Raw genomic sequence first — 19,730 nt, forward strand, 5'->3', positions numbered from 1 at the left:
TTGGAGACCAGTGCTTACTCAAAATGAGGTCCTTTTGCTGCCAGCTGGAACATGGAGCTTTACCTCCATCAGGTAAATGTTCAGGGAACTCCACTGCCCCAGCCTCTGATGTGCTTACTCCCATCCACTCTGCTGGTTTCACTTCCCACAAAAAGTATCTGTATCAGAATATTTTTCAAAATACTCATTTAATTTCTTTTCTCTTTATTTTTGGCACTTAATTTGGGAGGCAGGGTAAAAGGAAGGGCAGGTGGGAAGTGAAGGGAAAGAAAAGTGGGAAGAAAGAAAACAACTATTTCAGAATGAACTTTCGCACAAAAGAATGGAATTACATTTGAAGACATCAGTTTCAGTGCACAGGAGAGATGACATTTTAAAATAACTTTATTTTGATCCTCTTTCAAAATTATGATTTAACATTGTCAGAAATGAAATAAGAAACTTACCCAGCATATTTAGTTTTAAAAGCATTTAATGACATCGCATATATTTAACAGATAGGGTAAAAGTCTAGAGGTACAGTTCGATACAACTGAAAGCCAGTTCCAGTACTACTCTTGACTACAGGCCCAGTCATTGAAAGTTCATTCCTATTAAATGTAATTTTTGATTGTGCAGTAAGATGAAAATTTTTCATTACAATAGTTACAGTGACAGAAATGCACACTATGTATCAAAGAGCAAGGTAATGTAGCAAAATTATAACACACAGTGCTGCAGCTGACAAGCAAGTAACCATTTGAGTAACATTACTTTTCCAGTAAATGCTTCAGTTCCACTTTTACACTTATTGATGATTTTAAAGGGTTTATTATACATCTAGTCTTATTATACTTTGTACTAGAATTATCTGAAACATACAATATAATGTATTTCGGAAAAAAAAAAAAAAAAAAAAAGAAATTTGAAATTACAGCTTATTTAAAACTGTACCAGCCTGTTAATCCATCTTGAACACCAACATTCTTATCTGTCGTACTCGATGCGGGGACGCTTCGGGTGGTGTTAAACCAACGTTGGGCTGTGAGTCAACGCATACCTGCACTCTGTTACAGCAAAGAGAACACACTACCACTTTAATTCCTGTTAGAATTGCAAGGGAAGGCTCTACTAGTCAGGACTCAGCATAACAACCTTAACCGGAAGTGAATGCCTTTGAAAATTTGTACATTGGTTTCTCATGTGCACAGTAGATTCGAAAGCACCGCTGCCTTGCATACCAATAGCACTAGGAGTGGGTTATTTTCCAAGACAGCCTCACAAAATTGAGGAACAGTTTAAATATTAAGATCTAATCTACATTAACTTCATTTAAAAAAAAAACAAAAACAAAAACAAACAAAAACAAACCCCCAAAACCTGGTCCTCCCTCTCCTACAGAAGCTGCCCAATGCACCTCATACGTTTGTAACTTTAGATTCTTTTTTTTTTGTTGGCTTTTTTTATTTTAAAATGCTCTATAAATAAAAAAATGTCAATCACATTGAGGAACATGAGGCACAGAGAGTAACGTATTGGTTCTGAGCTCGCATGCTGGAATTCCACTGGAACGGTCAGAGAAGTGCAGTGTGTGGAGATGGAATTCACTTCTTTTTACCAAAAAGGCTGAATCTTTTCTCTTTGTCTTTCTCTTTGTCTTTCTCCCGCTTGCCAGGGCTGGACTCGCTGGTTATTGTGACGCTGGCAGGCAGGGTCTGGGCACGGCTGGAGGCTGGAGTGCTCTGGGTGGTCGGGGACACTTCGATTTTGTCCGAAGAGATCGCTGATGTGATGGCCTGAATCCACGTGTTCATCTCCTCCTTCAAGAAGCCCCAAAGGCACAAAACCGTTACAAGCAGCCCAGCCCCGCCACTCCCGCGACAGAGCGGAGGGGGAACGGACACGGGTGGAAAGGCAAGGAAAACCAGCCCCAGCTCATCCCCTCTGGCTGTGCACCTCCAGAGACACCTCCTAGAGGCTGTACCTGAGCAGCCCTGGGCCCAGGCATCACCCACACACAGAGTGCACGCCAGCTCTCAGCTGCTTCTCCCCATGGTGCAGCAGCACACACAGCACAGCAATGAACTGTAAGAAAACCACACTTACATCGTCTTTGGCTTGGAAGAGGTATTCGTTGCCATCGGTCAATCTGCAAAGAAAATACCATCACAAATTCAGCTCAGTAGTGGTCACACTGCTGCAGCTCCTGCTTGTTTGGCTGCGGCACGTGAGGCACACAGGACTGCACAGGACAGTGCCCAAATGCCCCCAACAACTCCTGTCGCAGCCCCATGGTAGCTCTGGACACGCTCAAGGTGGTGCTCCTGTTCCCATGTGGCTGCTGGCTCAGTATTTGCTCTTTCAGGTACGTCTTTTCTCCTTTGCAAAACATATTATCATAGTTTACTCGATACTTTCAAAAGAAAAAACTCACAGGCAGCACCCAGAGTTTCCATGGCTGCTGTGAAAATCCTGCACAATTCTGCAGCTGTTCTGCTCCTGTAGCTATGGTGCTGCTGGCTGCAGGTTCTACTCTGAGTATTAGTGATGAGCAGCTGCCTCTCCTCACAGTGAAGGCCAGAGTCTCCCTTCTGTTCAATTCCTGTGCTGATCTTACTCAGGTGGTTTAACTGGGATACATTTAACAATGTATATGATGATACACAGAAATGAAAAAACAACTGAATATCACCAGAACAAGCAGAAGTCAGGAACAGCAGGAGCTCTGCTGCAGGCTTCCCCATCTTTCCCAACAAAAAGCAAGCATTTTAACAGCTCTTTATGAAAGGAAATGAAGGATTAAACAGTAAAACAACAGTGCTTGAGTAAAGGACATATCTACATGCAAGTAACCGAGGGGCCTGATGCAGGTGATGGAGCACTGGGAAAAAAAAAGGGCAGTTGGTTTTTCTGCTTAACTTTGCATTTGGAACAGCATATACTTCCATTTGCAATTCAGAGGGGTTTAAAATAGTCTAAAGGATGAATCACATAGCTGCAGGCCTGTCTTCAAGAAAGGTACATTTCCCTAAATATTTGCTATATATTTCCACATACATTTTCTATAAAGCAAATTTTCCCCAGATAGGGACTCTATGATCTTTAGAGGATTCCTGTACTAATATAGAATCACACCACCACCACCCCTGCTCTGCCAAAAAACCCCAGAACACCTGTCTTGGAATACATGACCCAATCAGTTCATAAAGTAAGTCTTCTTTGACAGGATTACCTCGCAGCTGTGTAATGATAAATATTTTTTAACTGTTGGCACTAGAAGACTGTTCAGTAAACCAAAGGGCTTCCCAAGGAAAAGCCTTTGTTTTAACCTTTGAAAAACAGGTCTTTCATGTATTTGAGTGAAATGGTCTGTAACTGTATGTTCTAGACCTGAAAATGTGAGATGTCTTCAGTAGTCTTGTAAATTCACACTGAAAGAATTAAACAAGAGGCTTGATTTGGTAAAGAGCAGAACCATGATCACTGCTGTCCATCAGTTCCAGAGAGAGCAGCTGAAAAACCCAGCAGTGTGAAATACAAGCCCCTAACTCCAGACACACACATCTGGTGGTGTCCCAGATGGAAGTGCTCTATTGCAACACTGTTCTGTGCTCGCTCGCTCCGATGAGCAGAGCCCAGCTCAGTGCTGGGAGGAGCTTGCTCAGAAAAGCAGGTGCTGCGGTTAACATCCATGGGCAGTTCCTGGGCAGTGAACACACCCACCATGGCTTTCCCCAGGGGCAGAACACTGCCCCAGGTTTACCTGAGCTTGAACACATGCTTCTTCTTTTTGTAATCGACCGCTACTTCGCAGACTGCGTCCTTCAAGCTGACAGGGATCTCGTTGTGGTAAGGGATGCCAGAAGCAGCAGCTTTCGAGTCCTTGTAGAAGCCCATCTCTTGGTTGTTTATGACACAGTACACGTTATGCCATGACCTTTGAGACATGGGAAACAACAAGAGCAGTTATAAATCCAGTGCTCTCACCTGCAGAACTGGAGAAACCAAACATAATTGGTTCTGTGAGTTAATGGAGATTGGTGCAGTGTGAGGATGTGAATACAGCCTGTGCTGTCCTATGAACTGCACACAGGGAATTCTTGCATGGAAGCACAGCTTCAGGACAAAAGCCAAAGGGAGATGAGATTCCCAGAGCTCCCTGTGACAGCACATCAGCCTGTCCTCAGAGTGGGAGGACTCTTTGGCAGACTGGGTACTTTGCATTCTTGAGACAGAAGATGATTGACCTTTTAATGGCAGTGCTCTGTTGTAGAAGGAATTCTCACTGTGCTGCAAATTGATGAATGGAATGGACTATGTGTGAAATCCTTGATTGACACAAATACTTTTACTGGCATCATCCACCTCATTCTCTAATAGAACTGTGAAAATTAAAAATTACTGGAAATAAGAATACCCTGACACTAGTGCTGGTGGCAGCCACTGCCTCAAAGGTGTTGTCTGGTGTGAGCAACTCCAGTGGCACAAAAATCCTGGTACTGCTGTACTCACTTGAGATCTCAGCTCTGCCAAGTGCTTTGGCTCCTACCAAATCCCACAGATGTTGCTGCAGCTCAGCACTTGCTGTGAACATTTCCCTTGTCAGCCAAGTCATAAATCTGGTTTTGAGAGCTCTCTCAGGTCATGAAGGACCCCAGTCTGCTTTTCCAGTGCAGACAAATCTCAAAGTTCTGCCTGTTTGAGGCCTGCAGGACATTCCTTGGGAATGGAATTGACTATGGCACACCAATCATCCTCTGTTCATGCTGAACAGATTACATTGTAGGTGGGAAGTGGTAATGTGCAAATAGAAAATGTCAGAAGAATATGAACATTTCTAGTCTCACACCTACATGGTTTTCTTTTCTTGTAGTAACGTACAACTTGAGAGATCTGGAATCGAATCCCACTACTGCCACAAATCCATCATGTGGAGTGGGAAACTCGTGGTATCTCTCTGCCTCAGTTTTCCACCTGACAAATGTGGCTGACGCTGCCTTTTGTACCAAGTATCCCCAGACTGCAGCTCCCCACATGCGCTGTTCAGCCCTGCAGCCCCACCCCTACAGCACCATCAGTCCCTGGAGCTGGGAGCAGGCTGGAGATGTGGTGTGCCGTCTTGGGCAGAGCCCTGCCTGTGTGACACTCTGTACCTGCTGGAGGCTTTCTTGCTGTGTGTCTCCCACTCGTGCTTGCGGTGTAAGAAGCCCTCCATCTGGGCTGAGGGGATCTCCTGGGTTTTGGCTGGGAGGGTAGCAGCAGTCTGCGCCTGAACGCCGCCCTTGGCTTTGCGGTCTGACGTCGGGGAAGGAACGGGACTGGACTCTTTGGAACTCGTCCTCTGTTCTGCAGCCCCATTGACCATTTCGTTGGTTTCTGCAGTTTCTGCCACCTAGGAACAGTGGAGAACACGTTCAGCCAGAAGCCCCCAGCTCTGAGGTCTGCAGTTAATCTGTCTCCCTGCACAACGTGGCTGTGTATAAACTTTGCCTGGACAATGACACAGGCCAGTAAGTTCTTTCTCGCACTCCATGGAGACACAGGAGGCCAAGGAAATTAGAAGGTAGGAATGGATTAGTACCCATTTTATAGGTGGAGAGATGGGAAAATAAAAGCAGCTGAACATCAGTGTGAATTTTACTGTGCTTTGCTCTGCCGGTCAATTCTTTTACATATTGTTATTCCTAGAATGAGAGCATTCAATTCTGTTGCTAAGTACTCAAATGTTTGGAACAGTAACAATCACACTTTCTGCAAACCTAGAGGAACAGTAGAAGTTATACACATCAGCCACCTTAAGTACATTTATGGCATTACTGGGGCATTAAAGGTCCATAAAAGGTATTAACTATGAGTCAGCAGAGAAGGATGTCACAATCGCCCAGGAGCATTTACAAAAATGTGTGCAATTGATTTGTTTCTGTAAAAGCTCCTTTCCCACTTTCCCCGTTCCCCTAGTGACACAACAAAATCAAAACATGCAGAAATTAGAAAGATTACACCATGCATCTCCACCATCCCAGTTAGGATATTGGATCGTAAAGACAAGGGGAATGAGGTCACGTGTCAATTGATCGAGGTCTGGTTCAGACTGGCGTTATTAGGTGGATTGGATTTTGGTTAAAGGAACTGAAAACCACCACAGTCACACAGCATCACACAGCTATTTACCCCCAAACAAAGACAGAACCAAGGCCTTGCCCATCACTTGCTTTGTTGGTCGCGTTGCCTGGCGCACTGGGATCGATAGCCTAGAGAGCAGCCGTGTTTCCAGCAGCTCTCACTGGTCAAGCTGGCGACGTCTTCAGGAGCCATTCATCCAAAAATCATTTAAATTGGAATCCTAATGGCTATAAGCTTTTGAAATGCAGCTTGGTCCCAGTTTTTTTTTTTTTCTTGTACCATTACTTTGACGTGTAGAGCCGTTGGTAGCGGCTCAGGAGTTACACAACCAGTGTGTAGTATTATTATTAGCAAGTTACTAAAGCTCAGTGCTGCTAATGCTCTAGTAGATTACAAACATTCTGGACTGGTTTTATGCAGACAAGCAGGTTTTTGTGAATGGCACAATAATTAGACATTCCCACTTCTGCACATGGCCTGGACAAATCAAAAGCAGCCGAATTATTATGCAACAAACTCAATTTTGCCACCGTTTGCTAGAACTTCTTATACCTGCCCAGTATCCATTATTATGCCTCACACCTTGAACCTCACCATTGGCCTATAAAGATCTGAATGTCAGCTTGCTCTCAACATGGGAAGGATTGGTTAACTGCCTTTAGCAACCTAAACCTCCAGAGTACAGACACTACAGCCTCAAACAGGGAGAGAATCACAGCTCACGTTGCACTTCAGTCAGATCTGGTTTACCCTGTCCCTAAAGACACATAGCCTCACACTGCTCCTTCACAACTGCGATCAATCTAAGCCATCAACCCTCGCTGCTTGTACCCAAATCTCACAGTACTGCATTAAGCGGGGGAGAGGGTAAATAGATGAGGCTGAAGATTATCCAAACACTGCCAGAACACAGGTAGTGGAATGAACAACCCCTGAGTCACCATTCATCACCCGTGTCAACCACCCATGGCCAACAGATCCCTTCAAGAGCAAGGACACCTTTGCACACCTTTCTGTCCAGTGACAGCTCCTGAACCTCAAACTCTGCTTTGCTGCTGGCTAGAGCCCTGTCTGAGGCACCTGACACTTCTGACCAGCACTGAGGAATCACACAGCCCACAGGAACTCATCTCCACAACTTAAATCAACTCCCCAGAAAAACCTGGCCCCTGCACTGACACAGAGAGCAGTGCATTTGCTGGAGCAGCACCAGCCAGATGTGAAAACAGGACTGATTTGGAAGGTACCTAGAACCCCTAATCTGAAGTAAACCAGACCAGTTTCAAACCAGCAACCACTGCACAGCTGCTCAACATCTTTTATGGGAAATAATATGGAATTCAGTGCTGCAACCCTACGGCTTTGAAAAGTAACTGCCAACTTTAATTACATCATCAGACCTGCGCCTTCTACATCAAATTCTACTGGTTGTAAAAGGGCTATGAAAAGCTTTTCTGATGCTCTTTCAGGTTTTATTTCCTTTCACGTGTTATCTACAATTAACAGAAAACAAGCAAAATAAATCACGAACAGCTCTGCGAAGGATGTGTCATGAAAACGGAGAAAAAACAGGAGCTGAACACACTTTAATGGAAACATGCGTGGGGCATGCGGAGACAACGCCACGGAGGACAAACAGCAACAGCAAACTCCTGTTACAACACAACAGCTCTCGTGTACATGATACAGTTCTCTCAGTGGGGCCTGAGGGGTTAGTTGAAGTGCTTTAGTGGCTACAGGCTACTCTGGAAATCTTTAAAGCAGGACTGGGACATGCAACAAGACAGGTGGTGACAATGACAGAGGTGCCCCTTTTGGATTTTGCAGTGTTTGAAGCAACATCTGCTCAGTTCATCGACTCAAGCTCTGCCCCACAGCTGAAGCACCAGGTGATTTGCCTGGTTCAGATGCAAACAGATGCAACCTCTAGGCTGTTCTGTCAAAAGGACCTTCCTAATGCCTTTAGCTAGACTCACAGGCTGCAATAAATAGGTGAAATCCTACTCTTCTAGTGCCTGAAATAATGACCTTGATCGATGACTTACTTTTTCTTCATTGTCATAAAAGTGGAATTTTTATGTAAATGTACTAATACAAATTTTAAAAGTCTATCTCTATAAATTCCTTCTACAGACTATTTTTTTTTTGCCAGAATACATGTGAAGGCTCTGCAGGTGATGGAGTCTGAAGCTACAGCTATCCTGCCCTGAGAACTGGCACACTTTTGAGGCACAGGGCAGCCACTAGAGCATCCCCATAAATTTAAAATGGAATTTTAAAAAGCATTAAGAAGCTATATGTTGTTATCCTGACAAAGAAAAAAAAACAAAACAAAAAAACATGCATCATGAAGTGGAAGGACAAAAGTACAGTTACTGAAGCACATCCTTTCAATCACCGCTCTCAGCTCACAAGCTCAGCCCACACAGAACAATCCAGCTGCACTGCTCAGCCAGTTGGCAGAAGCCACAGCTCTGACCAACAGCAGCACATCTTGTGCCTCACTGACACAGCTCTGTACGCCCAAGGACTCAACAAACTGAGCTCAGAAGCTCTCATGGAAGACTGAAGTGCAGATGGCAAAGATGAACATGGAAATGCATTATGTAGCATGACAATAAAAAAAAAAGTCAAAAGAAGCAAACAGGTGATGTACAAGGCTGTGCTAACCAACAAGATGATTATCTGGGATGTGCTTGAGGATCACCTCACATTCCCTTGCCACAACTGTAGAGAATTTACAAACATTAGAAAGTCTAACAGCTCACTTCAGGACTGAATGCTAAAGAAGAACCAAAAAGAAAGATTTCGAGAAAGGTGGAACTGCTGTGTACTGTGGAGCATTGGCAGAGTTGTTGTGCAGACTCAGACCTAACTAGGATGGGCTTCTTAGATCCAAACTTGTGCTGAAAGGCATTTCCTGCCAGAGCCCTCGGCTAAGACTCTTAAGAGCCCTGATATCCACAGATCCCAGCCTGCCAGGAGCCATTCCTGCACTGAATGTGACCCTAGAGAGCCAAAGTGTCCTTTCACTCAGAGCATTGACTGAAACAAGGAGGCTCTGCAGGAAGGGGGTGGGGAGGAGAGCCAGATTCAGCTCCTGTGTTGCATGTCCAGAGACATTTAGTGGCATTGTCACGGCTGCATGTGAGGATTCTTGGCATGCATCCTGACTCCACTGGGACACTCCCTGTCAAGAAGGAGCGAGTAAGGCATGGAGCATTCAGCCTGCACCTATGTAAAATAAAGAGCTGGGATCTTAGACAGTGTATTTTATTTAGTTTTTAAAGGAAAGCATCACATCCTTTCTCCAAGGGGCTGCACCCTACTCTCATTTACACCCCTGCCTCTCTGGTGCCCAGAAATCAAATTGCTGTAGTGCCAAACAGGGCCCCAACACAGCAAGATCACAACTCTGCATGAGGACTAAACCCCCAGATAAATCTAGATACTGGTTTTGAATGGTTTATTTCACGTTTATTTGTCTCTGCAGTCAGTGAGTCCATTCTGCATGGAATGTTATACAAACTAACCTTAAGGCTTATTTGTCCACAGTCACACTCCCCCCTCCCAGCCCTTCCTGCCCAGCTCACTCGGGTGGATTATCTTTGGCCTGGTACATAACTCTTGCTAATGCAGCTGATTTAATAAAGTTGCCGTGCTGAGACCTGTTAGTATAACTCGATGCGTCATACCTGTCAGGTCCTAGTGCTCTTCTTCATTAGGATGTAATCTCATTACATCTCAATTACTCATATAAAGGACGCTTTCGCTGGAAAATCTTAATACTATTAGCGACATGAAAAACTCACAGTAAATAACATGAAATAAATGTGTCACCTTAAAGCAACTGAGTGTCAGTGGGGAGATTCAAATAAACAAAGATTAAAGTGAAGCAAATATATGTCCAAGGGGCTGCTAATTAAATAAAAGTCAACTGATGGGAAGGAAGAGAAAAGCAGCAGGGAAATCTGAAGCCAGAAGATGAAACCAGTACCAGTAAACCAAACTGAAAAAAGGTTTCTGTTGCTGCAAGTGATTCTGTGGGTCACAGTCCAGACCACGAGCGGTCATTGGCTGTCCGTCTGCTAATAAAGTTTTTGTAGTTTTGGTAGGTTTGGGAGCGGTAACTAACCCGTGGAGATTCCTGGTCTGAGGGCAAACCGTTTTGGGAAACCTGTTCTCCTTTTGTCCCATCCCTGTTGGAGAGAGGAAAAAGAAAAGAAATTGTTTAAGGTTCTTGGAAGTCATCCATCTTGTTCAACAAAATGAGATTTTCTTACTGAATATTAATTTAAGAAATTCAAGTTCCTAAAATCCTCAGGCCCAACTGAATAAATTCAGTGTGAAGTGAGATTTAACCAGATTTTACTGACAGTTGCCTTACAAATAAACCTCCCCCTATCACATAAACAATTCCAAAAATGTCAATGTCCCGTGGATGCGGCTTAAATCTGTAAATGATGCTCATCAGAGATAAAAGCCAAGGTAGCTCAGAAACTGCAATTCATGGCCCAGGGGACAAAAGCAGCATTCCCACTTTTGGGCCAGGGGTGCCTCAGCAGTGACAACTGGAATATGGGAACTCAGCAGGGAATTCAGGGGCTTGGGAGAGGTCCTGTCCCCATAAACCACCAGGTCTTCTAACAAGGGTCACGTTACAAACCCATTCAAGCTCCTCTGCTTTACAGCACATTTTCAGCCCAAGGGTTCCCCGAGGGAAGTGCAGAGTCCAGCTCACCATTGCTGCTGGGAGTCTCCATCCTCTGCAACCTTGGGCTCTGGAGTGGGCGGCTGCCTCTTCCGCTCCTCCTCCTCTTGCTGCCGACGCACTTCCAGCAGTTCCAGCTGGGAGAGGAAACAGTCATGATTTAAAAACACTGCTCATTTTTCATGGGGTGTCCAAGAAATTAACAACACTGTCTGTTTTTCTGAAACATTGCTGAAATTCAAGTGAATGGGGATAAAATTGGAAGGCATCAGTCTTTAAAAGCATTTGTGGCACTGAATTTGTCAGAGAGGGCATCGGCATCAGACCCTCTGACAGCAGCCCACCACTGGCCATGTCTGTTTTCCAACTCATTCTATTAGAACAAAACCCAGACAAACAAGAAAACAGCCCAAGTTATTATAACATCCAAAGGTGACATCTTCTTGTGTGCTTGCCAAACACAGAAATAAAATGTTTCCTGTCTGAATTCCTGAAATTACCCATCTCCATAAAACCAGCTTGATTTGTGAAGGTGATGAGAAACTCCAGTTCCTTTTGTCTGCAGCTGTGACACTCAGTGTGTGTGAAAACCCAGGCCACTTCAACTGTAGTGTAAAGCCAAACTGTTCTCCAAAGATGGTAAAATGCTCTCCAAGCATTAATGACTGGCATTGCAGCTGTGTTCAAATTGGGGTTTCCGGGTTTTTTTTCCTTATTGTGTCTTCCTAGGGGATAATACAGCCTTACACTGGAGCAGTCACAACACAACAAACATCACTGTCACTGCCCCCTTCCCACCACTGTCATCTTTAACCAAAAATAATTGGCCAAACAGTACAGCAGAGGGCTGGAGCAAACTGCTCAGCTCTGAAATTTCCTTCTGGGTCATCACTCCCAGGCCTGAGACAGCTCCTGCTGACTCCTGAGGTCACTTATCACTTCAGCTTTTTCCTTGCAGGTTGTTGAGTTCAAATTAACCAGAGAGGGTTTTTTAGTATGGCTGGAAACAGGAAACTTCAGGCTCTGTGTGGTTGGCTGAGGTTGATCAACAACCAACCAAATAACCAAATAACAGAGATCAGGTTGGTGATGCTAGGAGTTATTCCAACCATCAGCCAAGAGGAATGGCCAGGGAGGTTCAGGCACTCACCGTGGTCAGTCTCTCCAGCGCTGCAAACCTCTCATCCCAGGTAGCTGCAGATTTCTCAAACGCTTCGTGCCGCTTGATTAATTTTTCCACCTCATCAACGCTCTGCCCTATTTCACGGCTGGACAGGTAGGGCTCCTGTCCCAGCAGCCAGGCCTCAGCCACGCTTGCATCTCTGGAGAACTGGTGCACCTCCAAAACTGAGCAGAGAGGGCACAGGTGTCAGTGCCATTAATGTCACAAAGAGGAGCATCATGGAGTCACCAGGCAGCTTTGGGATTTACCTAAACCCAGCTCAGGGAACAAAGTACATGCAGTTGGCTAAGTGTTCCCCTCAGCTAAGTTCAGTGAAAATGGTCATGGAAAAGACAGACATTCCTCCTGTTGGCTTTGCTTTAAGGAAAAATGCAAGTTTAATTCTGCAAGTTCAGTGTGCTTGTTTTGTTCTAATCTGCTGTAATCTGATTTCAGCATAGAAGCTGGAATGTGACACCTGCAAATACAGCAGAGCTACTGCACCAAGCTCCAAATTTGATCATACAGAGCAAGACTTTTGGTGCAGGTTTCTTGGTTACAAATTCTTCATTATTTAACAACCACCAGGTGTGAACCTTGCAGCTATTCCAGCACAAGCACACTTCCAAGCACTACAACAGAAAAGTGAGGAGCTGCAGGTTTTTTCCAATGCTCAGAAACACACAATGGAGGTTAGATATGGCCCAGCCCAAAAGAAATCCAAGGGTGTCCTTACTCAGTCTCAGCCACTCCCATCTGTCTTCCCATTTGTCAATCATTTCTTTTCTCTTTTCCGTCAGCTGCAGGAGCTTTTCCTTGATCTGGACAGAGAGCAGAGAGCAGGGCTGTTACACAAGCACCAGGCAGCAGCTCCCCCAGCCCTGCACTGACAGACACTGCACGAGTTCCTCAGGAAGTGACTTCACTGTGCAAACAACAGCTGCTTTTCTCTTCCAAGTATAAATAAATGTGACATTTCCATTAAAATATCACATTTGCATAAGTATTCAGTATCTGTTAAAAGCTACAGCACCCAGAGTATTTGATAAAAGGGTGTAATGGGCAAACAAATGTAAATAGTGCAATCAGGCACTGAATCTTCTGCCCTTTTCCAGTGAATAATGCAAAATGTGCTGCTCAGGATTGTTGCAGAAGCTCTCCCCTTCCTGAGAGGGAAGTGCCTCACAATATTTGGTTATCCTCCCTTCCCCTAAGGGAGGCAGGAGAACCAAGGGCTAAGCCTCTATCCTTTGACCTAGACATCTCAGAAAATAAATCAAGGCTTTAAACAGTTGGATATGGTTCTCTTAATATCCCTTGAATTTCCTCCCTACACAACAAACATTTTCCTGCTCATTCCCCTAGCAGGCCTCTCCACAGCATTCCATTTCCCCTGCAGGAAGTTCAGGCTGTCTCACAGCTGCCTCTGCGCTTGCTCAAGGAAGACTCCTTTCCATCCCAGAGCCATTCTCTGCAGAATGGAATACAGCAGCTTCTTTGCATTTTCTGGGCTGAAAATGCCACTTTAAACCTCACTGTCACCTCTGTTGCCCACCATGAATTGCCAGAGTGAAGTTATACCCTGATTTCCCAACAGCACATAAGTGCACCAGTCCCTGAGGTGGCACTTGTCATTATTCCTGTGTGGGTGACACAGGGCAGGTTTCTCCCTTGGAAAGAACCCCCAGGAGCCCACGGCTGTACACAGAGAGCTCGGTACCTCCTCAGATGCGTAGTGTTTCCTGGCCAGCAGAGACTTGCCAAGCTCAATGCACGTAGTGAAGCTGTCATTTCGGGCATCAATTTCTGCTTTGATCCCCTGGTGATTGTTCATGAGGAGTTCCACAGATGAAACATCCCTAAAATGACCAGAAACACAGATTTTTGGATTTAACAATATTATCTGCTACATTTGCAAACTGACCCACAACTCAATGAGGAACAAATTGTTTCCTAGATTGTCTTTGTAGTTCAAGAAGCCTTTCCCAGCACCATTCTGGCCTGAATTAGAAATCAAATAACCCTGGTGTGAGACCAAATCTCTTTGGGTACAATTGCAGTTATTCCAGCAGCCACCCACATGAGCAAGGTGCTGCAGCAGCAGGCTCTGAAAGCCACTCTCAGTGACACTGAGCCCTGCAGATGGCCTCAGGTGACCTGCAGCTCTATCTTTGGATGGAGAAGGGATGCCCTGCATTACCTTGGCTTTTCCTGGGCTTCTATCTGCCGGATAACGTCTTCCATCCAGAGCATGAGATCCCGAACCATGCTGAAGAAGCGGAATTTGTCTCCTGTGTCCACCAGCCTCACCCTGCGGCCCTCACAGGCATCCAGCAGTGCCTTCCATGCCTCTAGAACCTCGTTTTCCCTCTTCTGGATGTCATCAGCCTTGTCCCCAGCGTAGGCAGCCTGGAGGCGCGCTGCATCCTCCTGCAGCTGTCGCACCTGCAGCAGTTGGGGAGAGACAAAGCCATCGGTGGGTCTGTGACTCCTGAGACACAAACACGGGGACACTCATCTGCTAACGCAGCACTTGAGGGGCTTCCTAAAGCCACTGCAAATGGGTTTGCTGTCAGTCAGCCAGTATCATCCCTCAGAGAACACTGCAGGGTCAAGGGACCCCTAAAAGAGCACAGATTTGTCACTGCCTGAACACACTGCGAGACACGGTGCCAAAACAAAGAGACTGTTACATGTCAGAGCAAATGGGGACCATTCTCATCATCAAATTCCCTTCCTCTCATACAAGTGGCAAAGGCACCTGGGAACTTTTTATCCAAACCACTACTGCAGCTGACAGAGGTTCTTTTTCAAAAATATAGATAATGACTTCAAAGAAAAGAAAACGTGGAAATGTTAAGAACCTTCTGCTATTAGAAACCTTTTCCTTTCAAACACTGTCTTGGGATGGCAAATGCTAATTCCTGTTTTCCATATTTTTCAAGCCAGGAAACATTCCATTAGCTTTTGTCTAACAATTATTTTTTTTTTAAGATCAAATCAACAGCCTTCCAGCTACAGGCACAGAGACCATGTCTCTCTCAAAATGATCCACCTCGGTGCTCTGGCTGTTTCACCCAGAAATTATCCTAAGTGCCTTCCCCACAGCTCTGTGCTATCACTACATATTCCTTCATTTAGATCTTGATTATAATTACCTTTTTGAGAGATTGGGATTGATGTTTTATGAATGTCTCCTATTTTCTGTAGGAAATCTACATCTTCTGAAAGTTAAACACCTGGAATATCAAATGCTTTCTCTATCTCCTTTCTTTTGGTGTAAATTGCAACATAACCGAATAAATTGTCTGGCAGCTGGGCCATTAAAGCTCTTTCCTGACCTACTGGGATAAATACAGTCAGTTGTAATTCCTCCATTCCTGAAGCAACTTGTTCCCTTCCCAAATTCTCCTTGTGACAGCTGAATGTTGTATTTTGATTCAGAATCCCCCCTGTGCTTTGTGAGCAGCTTCCCCTTCTACTTGGCAAATCTTGGCTTCAGAAGATTCAGAATTAGATCAAGTTTGGATGCTTTTAAAAATCTCAGCCTGAACTGTGGATTTTCAATCTCTTTTTCTCTTAGGAGGCACCGAGAAAGACCATATTTAATTCAGAATGCCCAGGTTCATAACCAAGTCAGAAAGCCTCTGTGTAGGTCTTTGCCTCTCAGACTGGAAAAATAAACAGTGCCACAAAGAGTTTGACTGGTGCTTTTTGGTGTTTTTAAAAACAAAAGGACCTAAAATGGCCAACCAAAATATAACCAAACCTCAAAAAGCCAACCAGGTTTATACATTCCTTCATATTTTGTACTGTAAACCAATACAGAAACTCTGCCTTTCTCATTTCTTCTTCAGTCAAGGACAGGAAAGGGAATAACATCCAACAACTGCCAACACATTCAGAAGCCCGTGTACTTACAGACTGCAATTTTAGATAATCAACCGAATGCAAAGACAGAGCAGCAGACAGACAGACAAGGAAAGGATGCAGGTGAGGTTATTCCCACAGCACTACACGTGGGAAGCAGCTGGCAGCACTCTGTCTCCCAGCCACGGAGGGGCTGAGGGCAGCAGCAAACTCTGCAGCTCAGCTTCCCACACCCACAGTTCACCTGCCACACACCTGCGTGCCCAGGGCCTGGATATCGTGCTCAAACGTCGTGTGCATTCTCTGTAGTGTTTCCACTGTGTTTTGGTCTCTACCGAGCTCCTCGGGCAGTTTCTTATGTTTGTCTTGGATACGTCCTAAGATCTCCTTGGCATCGTGGTAAAATTTGTGCAGTTCATAAGAGGCTGCAAGGATTTGTGTTCTTGTGTCAATGAGCTCCAGGAGATCCGCCCAGGCCTCATTGAGTCCGTCCTTCCACTCGGCGATGGTGGCAGCGTCCGAGTGGCCGGAGTTGATGAGTTCATCGGCCATGTGGTTGACGGTATCCACCCGCTCCTGCCCGATGTTCCCGGTGTCCCGGGCAAACTCCCGGAAGCGCTCCTGCAGCATCTGGAAGGCACAGGAAGAGCCTCATGCAGCGCCGTGGCTACGGAGAGACCCGAGCGCGCCGAGCCGTGCCCTGTGAGCGGCACCCAGAGAGGCCCCTCCAAGGACTCACCGTGACGTGTTCGTAGTCCTGGCCCAGCTCGTGGGACCCCGCCACCACCTCCCTCTCTGCGATCCACTGCTCCAGGTCATCCACCTCGCGGTTGAGCTGGAACAGCCGGTGCCTCTCGTCCAGCTTGCCCCTCCTCTCCTCAGCGAGGTCCTTCAGGCCCGCATAGAGCTTGTCCACCTTGGACTGGCGCATGCTGATGCGCTCGCTGGAAAAGCAAACAGCGCTGAGTCTGCATTGCCCTTGCAAGCAAAACCAAATGGGGAAAACTGCAAGGAATAAAAGTCACTGGGAGCATTTAATCCACAGAATGCACGTCTGCCACAGGCAGGAATTTGACTCGGACACGCTGGACCGATCCTCTGCTGGCAGAAGTGACAGCAATAGCTTGGAAGCTTGTCTGTCCTGCACAGTAAACCCCTGGCTTTAGAAAGGGGAGCTGGAATCCAGCTCTCCATTTGTCTGGCCACAGATCACACCAGATTCTTCTCCCAAAGTTACAAGCAGGATCTGAGCTGCTGAGGCAGGGAGCAGTTCCTTTTCAGTTAAACTCTGCTTCAGAGTTCAGCAGCACTCATGGGTCTCTTACCCCTTAAAGCTCAGCATTTGCACAAGGGATGAATATTTCTACTGGCTGTATCTTTTGCCTCTATTTTGTCTGAGCCATACAATGCTGCCGAAGTGCCTTCCAGCTGCCTTGTAAAGCTGATGATGTTATTCCAGTACTCAGACAGCTCAGCCAGGAAATCTGCTCTCATCAGAAGCGATCATGACCACAAGAGAGTGCTTTAGAGTTAAATACCAACCTTCCACCGGAGGCAGAGTGTGTCTGTCCTAGGCCAGTGCCACCTTCCAGCCTGTGCAGGCTGAGCAGTTAAATACATCAGCCTCAGAGAGGAATCAGCCTTGCAGCTGAAACCAGTGAAGAATTCTGTCTGCTGAGCTGCAGCTCTTAGAGCAAAATGGTTCTTAAGCTTCCTGAGCTCTCCCCCAGGGAAAGCCATTTATGAGACATGAGATAAATTTACCAAAAGTAAGATGTTAATGTGCCCATGTTTAAAGCAGCTGATTCCAGGCTCTGATTCTGCTGGAATCTCAAAGAGAAGAGGCAGATCTTGGGGGCAGGATTAATGACAGTGACCTTCTCTGCTGGACATTGAAGTTGGTTGGAAGAGCAGGTCTGGAGCTTGGCCTGAGGACTGCTCTGCCTCCATGAGGTTCAGCAGTGCTGGCAGACCTGACACTGCAGCCTGCTCAGGGGACACTGCAGACAGGTAACTCCACATGTCCTGAGCCACCAGAAATCAGCAGCTGCACATACCAACCCTGCCTCTGGCCAAATCAGAGTGGTCCAACAGACACCTTGAATTGAGTGAGGCTGAACTCATCTTCCTCTGTATGTGCCTCTGGGCTACTTACTGTCTGCTGTGGTCTTTGTGTGTCAGAACCACCCAAAGAAGGGACTGAATTACTAAAAGAGCTCATGATCCAATTAAAAATGGCAGTTAATACCTTTCTGGGTGATTATCTGCCACCAAAGTTCTACTGGTCTTTGAAAGCTGGTGCACAGTTTCAGCATAGTCTTCTACAGCTTGCTCCAAAATCTGGTGTTTCTTCAGCATGGACACTGCACTCTGTTCATCCTGTAACAGGGTGACAGAAAATGACAGGAAGAGTTATAAGGAGATGCTCCTAAGTACAGCTTGAAGACAAGTCCTTCTGTCAATGGTATAGAACAGTTGATGTCACAGCAAATGGTACCCCCAGAAAACAAAATAATGAAGTGAAAGAGATAATGCATCAACCCCTCTTGGGTGCAGAACAAAATTACATCAGCTGGGCATTGAGGGTGTTGAGTTTCCTCTTCTAGAAAGCTTTTTCTACAACACTGGTGCAGGGCTTTGAAACATGGAACAGATTAAGACACCACTTGTCAGGCATCTCAACAACAGCATGGGGCAAAGAAAAGAAATCCTACACAGTCCATGCCAATGGATTCTCCACCAGTGTCTGGAGAAGTTCCAATGAAAACTTTTTATGCACTGTTACAGCTAAGAAAAACAGCCCCCTACTCTCAGTGTTAGCTGATATTGTCAATAAATCTTTTCAATACAATATTTTGCATAGTGAGCTATTTGCAATAGATAAAAAGAAAGCAAGCCCTTTTTAACTGGAGACTGAACACCTGCGGAATGTGTTCTCCTGATAGAAAGCTGAGCTTCATTTTACAAGGGCAGGAAATGTGGTGCATTTATGTCGATAACAAGCAAGCTCCAGCACTAACACCTCACTAGAAAACAGGAGTTTCCCTTCTCTTTGCTGTGGTCTGAAGCTGGGAGTCAAAGCTGATGGTTGCTGGGAGCCAAGGCTGGTGACAGCGGTAGCAGCTGACTGAGCACCAGGCCCCGTTTCACAGCCAGCTGCATTGTGCTGGCATTGAAAACTAACAGAAAACTGGACCTAACTGGAGCACACTGGCAATCCTGACCTTGCAGTGGAGGCAGGCACAGAGCTGCCCTCTGCAGTGCCAGGATGCTTCCCTGGTTCCATACAGCACAGCCCATCCTGCACACTATCAGAGATGTCAGAACAGATAAAAGCCACAATCACTTGAGGCTTCACCAGGAAGCTAAATTTGTTTATGTTGTTTGTTTATGTTACCATTCCATAGCGCCACATTAAATTATGTCACCTGCCTCCCTCCAGCAAAGCAATTAAGGCCAAAATAGTGTCACTGTGGAGCTGCTCACCTTGGCCTTCTCTTCTGACATCATGTAGAGCTCCTGCTCACTCATCCAGGCCTCAGCCTCGGCTGCATCGAAGTAATACTGCTGAGCCCTGTGAGACTCCTCCAGGCGCTTGTGGCGCTTCTCTGTCTCCTCGATGAGGAGGTTCCACAGCTGCTTCAAGTCTGCAAGTCTCTGCTGAATGACTTCAGCATTGGGGCTGCTCTCTGTGATTATGTTCTGACTCCTCTCGAAAATGTCATCGATACGAGGCTGGTGGCCCTGGATTTCTTTCTGAAGGGTCTACATGGGAGAAAATTGACTGATGAGACAATGCACAAACGAAAAGGAAATACAAGTCAGGGGTCTTAACTCCAGAGGGACAAAAAAACACGCACCATCAGCTCATGTGGACAACTTGGG

At 45.7% G+C, this 19,730-nt stretch overlaps 1 protein-coding gene across 7 annotated transcripts in view; it reads right to left on the reverse strand.

Moving 5' to 3' along the window:
* Positions 1 to 366: 366 nt before the first annotated feature.
* SPTBN1 (spectrin beta, non-erythrocytic 1) overlaps positions 367 to 19,730 on the reverse strand; it is a 115,665-nt gene continuing 96,301 nt past the window's right edge. For 6 of the 7 annotated variants that reach the window (XM_058836555.1, XM_058836552.1, XM_058836553.1 and 3 more), the window contains 14 exons: positions 19,332 to 19,610; positions 18,094 to 18,224; positions 16,585 to 16,789; positions 16,101 to 16,475; positions 14,176 to 14,420; positions 13,696 to 13,834; positions 12,712 to 12,796; positions 11,964 to 12,160; positions 10,844 to 10,950; positions 10,238 to 10,301; positions 5,133 to 5,371; positions 3,743 to 3,916; positions 2,086 to 2,128; positions 367 to 1,799 (listed from right to left, as the gene is read on the reverse strand). In XM_058836555.1, coding sequence (XP_058692538.1) covers positions 1,584 to 1,799; positions 2,086 to 2,128; positions 3,743 to 3,916; positions 5,133 to 5,371; positions 10,238 to 10,301; positions 10,844 to 10,950; positions 11,964 to 12,160; positions 12,712 to 12,796; positions 13,696 to 13,834; positions 14,176 to 14,420; positions 16,101 to 16,475; positions 16,585 to 16,789; positions 18,094 to 18,224; positions 19,332 to 19,610 — 2,499 coding nt within the window. In that variant the 3' untranslated portion in view covers positions 367 to 1,583. Of the gene's footprint in view, positions 1,800 to 2,085; positions 2,129 to 3,742; positions 3,917 to 5,132; positions 5,372 to 9,557; positions 10,302 to 10,843; positions 10,951 to 11,963; positions 12,161 to 12,711; positions 12,797 to 13,695; positions 13,835 to 14,175; positions 14,421 to 16,100; positions 16,476 to 16,584; positions 16,790 to 18,093; positions 18,225 to 19,331; positions 19,611 to 19,730 lie in introns of those variants that run through there. The other variant, XM_058836559.1, reaches the window with a different exon arrangement.

This window comes from Poecile atricapillus, chromosome 3 (assembly GCF_030490865.1).
Source record: "Poecile atricapillus isolate bPoeAtr1 chromosome 3, bPoeAtr1.hap1, whole genome shotgun sequence".
In the NCBI taxonomy this organism is placed as follows: Eukaryota; Metazoa; Chordata; class Aves; order Passeriformes; family Paridae; genus Poecile; species Poecile atricapillus.